Below are 14647 nucleotides of genomic sequence, written 5' to 3'. Positions count from 1 at the left end.
TTACCGACTGAAATAATATTTTGGAAAAACTGTGGTGGTAGAACCGCTGAATGAGCTACCAATACAAAGCAATAATATTGCTTATTGTAAGGAGGTAATGATGAATTTGGCATATGCTGAGCTATGAAAATGTATTGGCGATTGTGTTTAGTAATGTAATTTCCAACTACAAAAAGCTCGTTCTTGTTTAGTTTACAAGTAAGAATGTATTAAGCATCATTTCAGAACATAAAATCTGATGTACAGTAGACCTTCGTTTTACGCGGGGGTTGAGTTCCACGGAAATGCCGTGTAAATTGAGACCTAATACTAGTGTTGAAATAGGGGTTTGGTTCGCTAGATAACAAAATACTTCATTCTAGTGATGACTAATTATATAATAAGTTTAATGTATACTTATATCGACTTTTATACACAACATGCATAATTAATTTCGTGTCCTGTTTACAAAGATGAGCTGGCTATTATTTTTTTTGGCAGTCATCAAGAATTTTTCCCTGTAATTCTTTGCAGAGCATTAACGCATCCAAGATCACTTGCTTCATTTCCAAGATAGAATTTTCCTTCACTAAACAATCAGAAAGATCAATTCTATTGTCTAGGAATGGCTCAAAAAACTCAATGTGAACGTTTTTGGTTGTGTGTCACCGACGTCGGTATCCTCATTGGTTTTGACCTACTTTGTCACTCCTAAAAGCTCTTCTTCCAGTGAGTTCTGAACTGTGTGAGTTTAATAACTTTACTTCTAGAAAGAGCTCTGGAACTAATCGTATAAAATGTCTCCAGTGGCCCAAGCTCGATTATTATTTGTATTTGTATTTGTATTGTCAATTTGCAAAAAGTGCAGTATCAGGTTCATTGATGTATGGAGTCATTGTAAATGGGATTGGATTGCTAGGGATGGCCTGCATCTGAGCTCTACAGGGGTCAAAATGGTTAGTGGATTAATTTTAGGGGCTTCGGAGTCAAAAAACTAAGTTGGAATGGGGGGCATGGTTCAAGCATCAGGTATCGAGAGAATGAAATTTTTTTGGGTATTGCTAAAAATGGAAATAAAGTGTCGAACAAGAGTAGTAATGTTAACAATTGTAATTTAGGAAATTTCAGGGTGTTAAATAAAAGCAACTTAGGCATGCTTAAAGTTTTCTATACCAATGCTCGCAGTATTAGGAACAAGATGGATGAATTGAAAAGAATAGTTATGGATGAGAAGTTGGATGTTATTGGAATTACAGAGACATGGGCTACCGAATCTGATGCAGAGTTATTACATATTGCTGGGTATAATTTGTTCAGACAGGATAGAGTAGGTAAAAGAGGTGGTGGGGTTTTATTTTATGTTCGAGACAATTATATTTGCAATGAATTGGTCATAAATGATAAGCCTACTGATATTGATATGGTTTGGCTGGAGTTGATGAGCAGTAAGGGCAAAAAGCTACGCTTTGGAAACATTTATAGGCCACCTAATTCAAACCAGGGACAAGATGAACAGATGTACCGTATTATTAGTGACATGTCCAGTAAGGGATCCGTTATCATAATGGGGGATTTCAATTTTCCGGGTATTGATTGGAATAATTTTTATCCTGGTAATGGCAAAGAAGAGGAATTTTTAAAAGTAATTGGTGACTGTTTCTTAGATCAAGTTGTAACTCAGGGAACTCGAGAGGAGGCCATTTTGGATCTAGTTTTTTGTGACATAGGTAGTTTTGTTCAGGGGTTGTGTGTAGGGGAGCATATTGGAGATAGTGATCATAACAGCATTAGGTTCCGGGTTAAATTTGAAGTGTGCAAAGATGATAATTTTAGGTTTGTGCCCAATTTCAGAAACACTGATTTTGTTGAACTTAGGCAGAGCTTGAAAGAGGTTTTTTCATCAGGATTGGAAAATAGCTACGTAGATCAGCAGTGGACGGAATTTAAGGATAAACTTGCTAAAACGGTTGGGGACTATGTTCCATTTAGAAGAAAAGGTGTTAGTACCAAAATTTGGCCCATGTGGTTCTTCAGGGAGACTAAAGAAGCTCTTAATTATAAGCAAGCCACTTTTCGTCAGTCTAAAGAAACTGGTCAGAGTGCGGAGAGGCTCCAGTATGGTAAGGCAAGGCGAAAGTTTAAGTATTTGGTACGGATTCAGAAAAGGGAATTGGAGCAAAGGCTGGCAGATGACATTGATGGGAACCCTAAGAGGTTTTTTGCTTACGCTAATTCTGGGAAAGCTCGAAACAGTCAAATTGGGCCTTTGGTTGATGAGTATGGAAATTTAATCCAAAACGATAGGGATATTGCAAATGTTCTAAATAACTTTTTTTCCAGTGTGTTTAACGATAACTGTATCTCAACAGTTGACACTAACAAGACACAAGCTATTATACAGCTTGAGGATTTTGTATTTTCCAGGGAGGAGGTTTTATTTCTTTTGAAAAATATTAAAGCAACTAAAGCTCCGGGACCAGATAATATTTATCGAAAAATTTTAGTTGAATGTGCAGAGGAATTAGTGGATGTTATTTTGAATATTTTCAATGCTTCTTATAACTCGGGGACGGTGCCAGAGGACTGGAAGCTGGCTAACATAACGCCACTCTTCAAGAAGGGGTCTAAAGGTATTGCTGGGAATTATAGACCTGTAAGTTTGACTTCAGTGATTTGTAAGATTTTCGAAACTTTGATCAAAATTAAGATCATGAAGTTCTTAGAGACTAATAGTCTGTTGACTAGTTTGCAGTATGGTTTCAGGAAAGGTAAATCCTGTACTACTAATTTATTACATTTCTACGACAAGGTTACCTCAGCTTTAGATAACAAAAAATGTGTGGATGTTGTTTATATTGCTTTTCAAAAAGCTTTTGACAAGGTACCGCATGTTGCTCTTCTCAGCAAGTTAGCTGACATAGGAATAGGAGGAAAAACTTTACTTTGGGTTAGAAATTGGCTTACTGGTAGGAAGCAAAGAGTAGTTGTGAGAGGAAATCATTCTAATTGGAGTGATGTTTTAAGTGGGGTTCCTCAGGGATCAGTTTTAGGGCCTCTTTTGTTTATTATATTTATGAATGACATCAATGAAAATATTTCTGGAAGCATGAATTGTTTTGCTGACAATGTAAAAGTTATGGGGATTGTCGAAAATGAAGAACAAGTAAAACAGCTGCAAGAGGATTTAGATCATATTACTAAGTGGGCAGATAAATGGGGTATGGCAGTTAATGTAGGGAAATGTCAAGTGCTACACTTAGGTCATGGAAATAAGCGTATGAGATATCGTTTACAGGGTTCAGTCATAAATCAGGCAGAAAATGTTATGGATCTGGGTGTCTTTATAAATCAGGACTTCAAGTTTAGTCAACAGTGCAGTATTGCTAGTAACAAAGCCAACAAAATGCTTGGGTTTATCAATAGATCTATTTCAAACAAATCTAAGAAAGTTCTTCTGCCTTTATATAGGAGTTTAGTAAGATCTCATTTGGAGTATGCTGTTCAGTTTTGATCGCCTTATCTGAAGAAAGATATTTTTGTATTGGAAAGGATTCAAAGAAGGGTAACTAAATTAGTAAGGGGACTCTCAGAGTTAGATTATGATCCAGACTTAATAGGTTTAACATGTATAGCCTGGAGCAAAGGAGAGTCAGAGGGGACATGATTCAGTTATTTAAATTTATCAAAATGGAAGATGTAAATGGGTTAAATTTTTGCAGGGAAAGCAGGACAAGGGGTCATTGTTTTAAGCTATTTAAATCTCAGGCTAACTTGGATATCAGGAAAAACTACTACTTTAGCAGGGTCATGGGCACTTGGAATAGCTTACCGGAAGAGGCGGTAATGAGCAAGGGAGTGGATAGCTTTAAGAGGGCCATTGATCTTCATTGGGGACTAATTAATTGACTAGGACCAGCCTAGCTGGGCCCAGAGCCTGTTGCTGGTCGTCACATTTGTATTTGTATTAGCACGCCAAAATGCAGTTGATGACGCGTAATTTGCAATGTTTAGGAGTTTTCAACACTGAAAAGGAACATTCACTGGAACAGAAAAAAAACGAAGTAAGTAAGTAAGTTCATTTAGGCTATTTTAGTGCCCTAAATTTGTGGTGCCCAGGTCCGCGGACCCGCCGGACCGTGGTTAATCAGGCCCTGCGTAAAACGAGGGTCTACTGTACATTCTACATTATAAAATAATTTGTGGAGAGTTTTTAATTCTTGTTGCAATAAACCGCACAGTAAACAGGTTTAATTCAAAAGAAACAAACAAGGTTTGGTTAAAGTGAACCTGTAAAATGAAGGAATACTTTGGTTACCTGCCAGAATTATCCTTCTAGGGGATGGGGAGGGGGCAGTAATACTTACAGGTGTATAAACGCCATACTGGGATTGACAATTTGTCGTAAAACTAAAGGTTGTGAGGGGTTGAATCCCCTCCCACACACAAGTAAGATTAAAACCCCTCCCTTTATAAAAATCTGGACACGGGCCTGGAGATAAGAAATAACCAAATATTTTTTTTCTACTCGCATTTACTACTCTGCTTCTGTTTGTACATTTAAACTATGATTTTTGTATATATTTATCCAAGAACACTCTTCATCACACTTATTTCTACCTGTTTCACGTATCAACTAGTTACTTACGCAGAACATTAATGCGAATTCCATAGCATAATATTCCACATAATGCGAAATGCGAATTCCAAAAAGTTAAGCAAAGCTAACCCAACGCTGTTTGATACAATGTTCCCACAGATTCTTGATGCGAATTTAAATACAGAAAAAAATATTTTTCCCGATGTTTTTTTTCCCCCAGGTTTTTCCCAAGGAAAAAATTTTTCCCCAAAAAATTCCCCACAAAACCCATTTCCCCAAAATTTCCCCATAGAGTACCCATCCATAGAGCACCAAATTTCCCCAAAAAGGGGAAATTTTCCCCAATCTGGCAACACTGTAGGCAACCTTAGTTTATCACGTTCAGAAAAAGATTAGCTTTAATTTGATATATAAATGATGACTATACTTTATGAGTGCATAGATGTGCACCAATAGTACCCGTTTACATGTGGCTGCGAATAGGTAGCAGCCAGTTGCACAACGGCAATCAAAACTTTTCAAGTTCTTTAGGTATATTTCTTTGAAGTAGAGTATAGTTTATTTTAATAACAAATGTGTCATTTTTGCCCCAAAATTTCAAAAAATATTAATTTGATAAAAAATATTTGTGGGCACTTCTTGTTAGGCAACCTAGCCAAAACACATTGCCCCTTTCATAATGTAATATAAAAATTTGATTTTGACTTTATACTCGATAAGTCAGTAATTCTGCAGCCGGATCTTAGACTATAAATTGGAATAAAAAAAGAACTATTTATTGGATTTTTTTCGAACTGTAAACCCTTCGGGTGCTGAAAAAAAGATGCTCTTAAAATTTCAGCAAAATCAACGGGGTAGTTCTTCAGTTTTGAGCGTTCAAACAAACAGACACTTTTTCTAGACTTCATTTTATACTATGTAGAGGTGAAAAAATATTAATAATTTACAAAAAAATACCAAAAAAATTTTTTAAACATTATTTGGAACTGAAAAAAAAAATATTTTTTTTCTTCTTAGTTAAAGATAAATTATTACCTGAGTCTTAAATGGGCATGACGAGACTGCTTTATTATTTGTTCTAACAGGCTTTCACTAGGGGAAAAAAGAAGATTTCAAAAACTTTTAAAATAACTATGTTCAATAAATCATATTAATCATAATAACTACTTTACATTTTATGTAGTAGGAACAAAAACAACTAAATACATTCAAAACATATTTAACAATAACGAAAGATAGCAAAACAAATTCTAAAGTATGTAGGAAAGATAATGCAAAAACTTTTAGTAAAGAACTGTTACAGACAAATATGCAATGGGATTTGAGCACAACTAGGCTGGTCCTCATCAATTTATCAGTCGCCAGTGGAGATCAATGATCCTCTTAAAACTATCTACCCCCTTGCTATTTAACGCCTCTTGTGGTAAGCTGTTCCAAGTGCCTACAATCTTACTGAAGTAGTAATCTTTCCTAACCTTCAGACCAGTCTGAGATTTGAGCAGCTCAAAACAATGACCTTTTGTCCGGCCTTCACTGCAAACAGTTAATCCATTAACATTTTTCATTTTAATAAATTTAAACAACTGAATCATGTGCCCTTTGCTGGAGACTTTATATATTAAGCATTTTAAGTCTGACATCATAGTCTAAATATGAAAGCCCCTTTACTGGCCTAGTAGGCTTCCTTCAATCCTTTTCTAATAAAAAAAAGCATGCCACGGGCTCCCTCCCCCCCCCCCCCCACTTTTTTCAAGCTTAGAAATAAATACAAAAAAAAAAATTTTAAGACTTATTTTTTTCAATTTGGGCCCATTTTCTACTTGGGCCCTACCATTGCAGTATTGCCTACCGATTCCTATGCAGGCAACCATAAAGCTCTTGTACTACAAAAAGAAATTGCATGCAATGGTTTAAATGCTATCTTTGACTTCAAAGTAAATACATATTGCATTATATAAAAATGAGGAGAAAACCTTACTACACTAAAAACCAAAAAAAGTGAGAAAGCGGTGTGGTATAGAGAAACCTCATGTACCGAAAGAAATGTTAACCATATTATTGCATAAAAATTGAGACTATCAAGAAAAAATGCTCAGTTAAATCCTGGTTTCACTGTATTAGTCTTAACTAATGTAAATAATTAGGGGCATATTTAATTTATATTTTTCTAATTAAGTTAGAATTTTATGATTTTATTTACGTTCAGACACGCAAATTTTTAAGCAAACATTGATAAGGTGTGAAGCTTACTAGTCGATTGATCTACGAATGGTTTCTAAGTCTGAAGCTTCAGGTCCAGCCAGTCTTCTACGCTTGCTGATGCCCAATGTTGAAGTTGTTGGATGCGGCATAGGATGATGAATGGCTTTATAATGCAACTCACGCAGCAGTTGGTGTAAAGAATGTTCTAAAACTGGTTTATGTTCACCAGGAGCACTAAGACCAGATACTGCAGTCTATATATATTACAAACAAAATGGATACACTATTTGAATTCAAATTTTTAAAAATCATAAGAAAAATTATCAGTTCGGTATTGGATGCAGGCCTCTCATTTCAAAAATTTCTAGGAGGGGGCAAAAGGTATGTACTCAATGTATGTTATAGGAGAAAAACATCAAAACACATGCACACCGCATAATTTCAATGAGTTTTTAAAATTCAATTGGGGGGGGGGGGGCAATTGAACCCCCCCCCCTTAAATTGATTGCCCAAATAACAGGCCTGACCAGATACTCAACAACTTTAATAAAACACAGCAGACCCTCATTTTAAGCAGGGGTTAGGTTCCACAGAAATGCTGCGTGAATCAAAACCGCTTAAATTGAGGAATAATAGTAGTGTTAACATAGGGGTTAGGTTCTGTAGATGAAAGAAAAAATCCATTCTAGTGATAGATAAATATATATATTAGGTTTAATGTGTACTTATTCCAATACATAGGCCCAACATCCATAAAGAAACCATGAATTAACTTAGTGCTTATAAAAAAGAGCCATTTATGTTATTCTTTTGGCATGCAATAAAAATTTTCTCTGTAGTTCTTTGTGGGTTATTAACGCTTCCATGATCACTCGCTTAATTTCCTTGACGGGATCTTCCTTCACTAATAAATCAGAAAGATCACTTGCCATTGTCTAGGATTGGCTCAAAATTTTCAGTGCGAAAGCTTTTGGTTGTGTGTCATCCATGTCTATATCCTCATTGGTTTTGTTCTCCTTTGTCACTTCTAAAATCTCTTCTTCCAGTAAGCTCTGAATTGTGTGAGTTTAATAACTTTACTTCCGGAAAGAGCTCTGGAATCAATCGCGAAAAATGTCTCCAGTTGTCCAAACTCCCTTGTCACCCTAGCACGTCAAAATGCAGTTTATTACTTGTTATTTGCAAACTAAGTTGGGATTTTCAAAGAGGGGAAAAAATTATCTGTTTGCAATGCCTCATCCGCATAAAATCGAAACTCATCCGGGAAAAATCGAATTTCATCGGCGAAAAATAAAAGTCTTGCTAAAATCACATTAAAAGAAAAAATAAAGAGGAGGTTTCCATTCGATTTTGAAACAGAACTAAAAATATTTTAATGCAAGCTAAAGCAGACAGAAATATCAAGCAAGATTTTCAATAAGTTCAACATAACAATCATATAACTTTTTAAAATCTTTTTAATAAAATCGAAAACAATCTACCTTTACTCTGTCTTGTATTGTACTATGACACAAGCCAATATTGAGTTGTACACCAGGAAAAAGCTGCACGAAATTAAATTATTTAAATGAGAACAAAAAGAAAATTTCAGGCATAAAACATATCATTCTTATTAAATTTCATCAAAACATCCTACATCAAATGAGTTGATATCAATTAATGAAAATAATTAATGAATTAAATGAAAATAACGTTAGAGTGATTGTGTATTTCAACTAGAATAATAAAGCAGTTTTTAGGCAATTAACAATGAAAATTAGGTAGCAGTTTCTTCCAAATGTTTTAACTCAGATTTGTTTTGCTTGATGTTCTGACATTTCATCAAAGTATTTAATTTTTCATTTTGTCAATTTATGTAGGCACACTACCAGGGACGTAACTAGAGGGGGGCAGACGGGGCTTGCGCCCCGGGCGCCAGATTTCAGGGGCGCAAAACTGACTAAGTAAATGCATGAATATCTTTTTATCCAAGGAAAAAGTGGAAAAAACAACTTAGTAAAAATTAAAAAAAAAAAAACCCCTCAGGATAGGCACAAGCTGACAGAATGAAAAAGATAGACGGAAAGCAGGTAGGCGCAGTAAATGGCATAAATGCATTTTCTTGTGACCAGTTCTTATTACATCTCAGCTAAGAATCACCCAAAAACAGCGGAAATGCTTAAATCTGCTTCATCCACAATAAAACCATAATAAAACTGTCAACGTGATGTCCCTTACTACATAAGAACGAGAACTAGTCTACCCTACTGGCCTCAGGTAAAATCGTTTTACAGCTTTCCCTCGGGCGTAGCCCCTTTTTAGAAATTGGAGCGAGTTTCCACTCCCACAATCTTGATCCTATAGAATAATTCGCTAAAGAGTTTCTCTGTGGTACGAGCTCTCGTACTACATATTTCTCTGATAGTTTTGCCTTTTTCATTTTATTATTCCATGGTATTTTTTTTTTCACCTTGTGTAATTTTAATTCAATTAAAAAAATATATCGAAAAAGCAATCTGCTCAGGGTCTGATTACTGAATATGCCAACTAGGCCGTGGCCTAGGGCCCCCAAATGGCTGAAATTAATTTAGTCTATGGCTAAAATTGTTTCATCCAACGGCTAAAGTTATATAAAGTTTAAATACAAGGGGGCCTCAAAAAAGTATTTGGCAAAGGGCCCATCGATATCTTAATCGGCCCTGCATCTGGTGCTGAATTTAGGAGGACAGCTAAAGCGCGCGTGGAAAAGAATATCATCAGTTCTCATCTCAATTATCATCTTGGTTAAATGTTTAAGATGTTTGGTAAGACATTGTTTATCTAATTTAAAAACTTTGCACTATAATTATTGAGATTCAATTCAAAATTCTGAAGGCTGACAATATTTTCTTTAGAAAACATTGGTTTTTTAGAGAAAAATTGGGCTAAATTGAGATATTTTCTGCTTAGTATGAATATAGTTTGCCACCCATAATATTTAAAATTTCTTCAAACATCAACGTCAATAAACTTAAAATACACCACCAGCTCAGTTATTCCATCCGAGGACTGCAGTTTCGTGCTTTTTAGCACTCATCAGCCCGGAATAGGAAACACATGAGCTGGAGGCGAAAAACCTCTTAACCCATTAAGCGCCGCTATATGAACCACATTGGAAATACTTAAGTTTTCATGTGTTTGGATGTTCAATACACATCTTTAATCATATGTAGCTGAAATTTTGCAAAAATATTTATTAGGTTAGGAGATATGGTATGGTCCCAAAATGCGAGACTTGGCGTTAAATGGGGATAACATATATATCCCTGTCACTATGTTGATACTTGAATAAATTCTGGCTAAATCCAATTAGAAAGCCCTAAAATCCTTTTCATGTAATGAATACAGCTAGTTATTGGTACTTTAAGTGCATATTTAACATATTCAAGCTTTAAAAAGTAGAATTTCTAAGTTTTCATGAGATCCAAAGCTATAAATTGTGGGACCGTTTGCAACAAAAGCTGTGGAGGCCAGCCCCAGAGGTACATTTACAACGTTAATAAGTATTAGTATGCTAGTTTTTTTAATTTCTTGAGCCGTTTGGCCCCTTAAGGACGTCACCCCCCCCCTCCCCCCGCTCTGCCCGTACATCACTCCAGGTCTGTTTTTCATTCTTGTTTCACTCCTTCTTCTTATATATTTTTGTTCAAAATGGAACTTTTTCCCACACATTTTACTACCTTTTAGCAAAAAGCCTTAGGATTTTCATACACAAAAAGAGAAGAGGTAGGTTTATTTTTTATTTTTTATTAACCATGTCGGGGATCGAGCGACGGTAAATGGCAATGACCCGAAGCACTATATAAAATGGCTCTTATAAAATGGAACTAAGATATTTTTGGACTCCATGACGGTGTATTTGTGTCATTATAGGCAAGGGTTTTTTTACAGTTAACATTTCGCCTGCTCCATAACATGTTTGATTACATGATTTATGTATCATCATAATGTTTTTAGAAATAAATGTCCAGCATGCTTGACATTGAGGAATTATCAACGGTTATAGTTTCTCCGATTTCGTCCAACAAATTACGATAAATTGAAAAAGTGTAAATTGAGACAGTTATCGCATTATCTGTCATCTAAGCGATTTCCATTAAAACAAATTTTTCTCAAATATCTGAACAGAATTTGGCAATTCACTAACAAGTGATACTGCACTCATCTTCTTGTTTTAGGCTTAAATGTATTATTTTAATATTGTTTGAAGTTCGTAGCAAAGTCGAAAATCCTTACTATATATTTGATTTCAAAAAAAAAAGTGAAGAAATTTCTCTATTGAAATTCAAGCTCCTTTATTGAAGGGGGAGCCCTCAAAGGGGAGGGGAGAGAAATATTTTTATGGGGGAGAAATAGTTTTAAAGGGAGTTTTGATCTTTTACAGGAATCTCTTTCGTGATCTGTAGAAATTCAGAAAGATGCGTCTTTTTCCTTAGGGAGGATTGGCACCCCTGTTATTCCAGAATTCTTTTCTAAACGAGTGGAATGTCACTTGTTTTAATAAAAGCGCCTGCTCTTGACCTTGAACAACAAAAGAGTGTTTATAGTGAGAAAACACAAAAGGGGTTGTGGCTTCCACAGGAAAAAAGGGGGAGAGTTCATTCATGCAGAATGGGTTAGGCATGACTAGCTCTGCTAATCAGAACACGCCAAGTCTCCCATTTTGGGACTTCAGTAAATAAAGTCCAATAAAACTCTTTTAAATTGTTTTTCTTGTCCCCTGTTTGTTGTGATTTGAAAAAAGCTCTATTGAGCTTCATATTCCATGTTTCGAATTTCCTACATTCGCATTAATTATTTTTAGGGAATTTTTTTCCCGTGTAATGCAAAAACAAGAAATTTTTGCAAAGTTTAAATTTTTTTTAAAAAATAATTTACATTTCAAACCTTTTTGGAAAAATTAGAAATAAAGTTTGGTTCTCTATCAAACATTTTTAAAAATTTCAAAATGATATCTTAATTACTTGATGAAGAAAAAAATATTAATTGATGGTTCCCAAAATGAGAGACTTGGCGCTTAATGGGTTAAGAGAGCCTTAGCCCTGGCTTAAGGCGGTAACTTACTACAAAATCAACGTCAATAGGAGGGAAATCAGCCAGTTTTCACAGCTCTCAAACTTGAATTTCATTTCGGTACTTTTGATGTATATTTAACATTAAATCATTAAATTGAAGTAACTTGGAAAAAAGGATGCTGAAAAAATGTAACATATATAATAATAATATTTTTAAAATGCGTTTTTTTTTTACTAAAAAAAAGAAAGAAAAGAGACTGCAGTCACAGATACGTGTTTCCGTGTTGCGAGGAAATCTTTTTTTCAAAAGCTGATTCCTTTATACTGAGAAATGACCCTGCTCTTGTAGCTTGTAGCCCCCAAAATATGTGTTTTTTTAAACAAGTTTTGCGGTATGCTGAAGACAATGTTTTCCCATTACTATATAATTCAGGAATTCTTGTGCAGCAATTTTTGGTGCCTCCCCGCTCCCATTTTTTTTTCTTTCACTCTTTTATCAGTTCTATGGAAACATGTAGTTCATGCAATTTCAGGAACAACACGCATTTGTTTTTGTGGAGTAACGAAAGTTACTCGTACATTATAAGGTAAGTATTGAAAATTAAATTTGAATGCATTTTATGTAAATTTTACGCTTGATTCATGTGTAACTGCATCGTCTGCGCAATAGTGTGCTCTATTTATATTTGATAGATAAAATATAGATTAAAATGCTAGGGGTCTGCCGCCATCTGCTCGCCTAACGTTCACCTATCCCCTATTATTGCTTTGAAATCTTATTTGGTTCTCGAAGGTTTTAATTGTCTGTTAGGAAGCATTAGATTAAAATACGCGTTACAGTTAAAGCAAAATGAAATTCCTGCTCCCCCTCTAGTGGAAAATAGAATTTAAGTTAAGAGCTCATTATAATTGCTAACAACTTAATAGCTCATTATAATTGTAACAATAATAAAATCCCGCTCTTACACAACGAAAAAAAGAACTTGATAAAAATATGCATATAAAATTTATTTTAAAGCAAAAACGCTTCAAAGAACAACCCTACCCCGGGGTTTAAACTAAATTGCACAAACTTTCTCAGCTGTAGGGGCTAAAGGGCTCCTGAGCAGTTTTGTACGTTTGAAACACCGTTTTCAAATTCATCTTCTCCAATAACATTTCCCGCAATAGCTCCGGGCTTGAATTGAGTTTAGCCAATGACTTCCAATGAAATAGAAACTCCTATATTTATTCATTTACTGTTCTAATTAAATGAGAAAATTGGATCAAGCTTCACCTGATACAGAGAAAAACCTTTTTTAGACTGACATAAAAAAAAAAGGGTTGTGGGGCTGTGAATAAGATAAAAGGGCTGTGAGAAATCTTTCATCCCCTTAAAAGTATGCATGGGAAGTTTTATATTAAAAAATGAATTTCAAAAAAGAAAAAGAAAAGAAAAAATACCCTTAATTCGGGGGGGAAAAAAATCACTCCAAGGTACAAACAAAGGGGTCCGAAGTAATTGTGTCCGAAATGTCAAAGATGAGGTGGTTATGGGGTCTCCTGGGCGTGGGACAGCCACAACCCAATTTCTTTGACGTTATGTTTTTAAAAATACGTATCGAGAGGTTTTGGAGAATTTTTCAGAATTTAAATCTTAGTATTTTTTATAACTCCACCTTTTGTTTTACCATTGAGATGGGTATCACCCAGGATGAATCCCCCCTCCCGTCGTAGTGACACTATTGATAATTATGTATGTATGTGGGCGTGTTTTCAGTGGATTTTCTGTGTAATATATATTGAAAGGTCTGATGATGACATTATCAAAGAATTTTTTTTCAAGGGGCGGGGGCGCCAAAGCGAGGTCTTGCCCCTGTTCGAAAATGACCTAGTTACGTCCCTGCACAGTACGTTAATTTGTTCCCAACATGTATTTAATAACTTTTCATATTTTGCTGCTATCTTGCATTTTCCAATCTAAAATTCAACAGGTGCCTAGTGTAATAGGGTGCCTAGTTGGTGTCATATCAAATTCTTCCTGCACATTCTTCAAAATGGTTATTAACACACTAGTGACATTTAAATTTAAGCTGAAAAGAAGCAATGTTTTTGTTTTGTTTTCGCATGCACTACACTATCAACCCTTTTTACTTAAATCTTCACTAACATTCATTCCGAAGTAACAGACTGAGATGGATTTGATAGGTCTAAAAAAACCCTGGAAATAACCCTACCAAAATGTACACTTTTAAGAACCTTGTGGGATTCAATGCCCGAGAAAGATCGAAAAATAAAAAACTGGAAAAATTGCTTTGTATCATTTGAGTTGGAAGAAGCGTTCTGCCCGAGGCAGCTAAGACCTGCAACAGTTTGTTATGCAATTAAAGAAAAAGACGAATGTATATTTTGGTTAAGTCAGACAGAAATGTTAAAGGTAGAATCCATGTCAATTCACCAAGGGAACATGATGGTCTCGGCTTTTTTTTTTTTTGAATTCAACATATGTTAAAATTTAAAAAAAATTAAGAAACAGTTTTTTTTTTGCCCAAAAAAATTTCTGGGCCGAGATACAGGCCCCCAAAGATGGCAGTCCTGTCATGATTTCTCACTTGGGATTTCCGTTAAAACTTTTAAGGTACATTATCTCAGGAACGGTAGAACGTATTTTGTTGCGGTTTGTTTTATTTAAAAAGATATTTTTTCTTGTTTAAAAACATATACAACATTTTGAAATGTGTGCTTTAGTTTTTTTTCCCACAGTCTTTTGAAAAAAAAATATAAAAAAGGCTAAAATAATGTTTCTGATTTTTCTCAAATATGTCAATTTCAAAAATTTCCAATTTTTTACAGTTTA

At 35.0% G+C, this 14647-nt stretch overlaps 1 protein-coding gene across 1 annotated transcript in view; it reads right to left on the bottom strand.

Moving 5' to 3' along the window:
* LOC129224341 (mediator of RNA polymerase II transcription subunit 17-like) overlaps positions 1–14647 on the bottom strand; it is a 46779-nt gene that overhangs the window by 8804 nt on the left and 23328 nt on the right. Inside the window, exons 8-10 of the mRNA XM_054858783.1 lie at positions 8260–8322; positions 6827–7032; positions 5612–5668 (exon numbers count right to left, since the gene is read on the bottom strand). Coding sequence (XP_054714758.1) covers positions 5612–5668; positions 6827–7032; positions 8260–8322 — 326 coding nt within the window. The remainder of the gene's footprint in view (positions 1–5611; positions 5669–6826; positions 7033–8259; positions 8323–14647) is intronic.

This window comes from Uloborus diversus, chromosome 6 (genome assembly GCF_026930045.1).
Source record: "Uloborus diversus isolate 005 chromosome 6, Udiv.v.3.1, whole genome shotgun sequence".
In the NCBI taxonomy this organism is placed as follows: domain Eukaryota; kingdom Metazoa; phylum Arthropoda; class Arachnida; order Araneae; family Uloboridae; genus Uloborus; species Uloborus diversus.
This window is presented reverse-complemented; position numbering and strand designations above follow the sequence as displayed.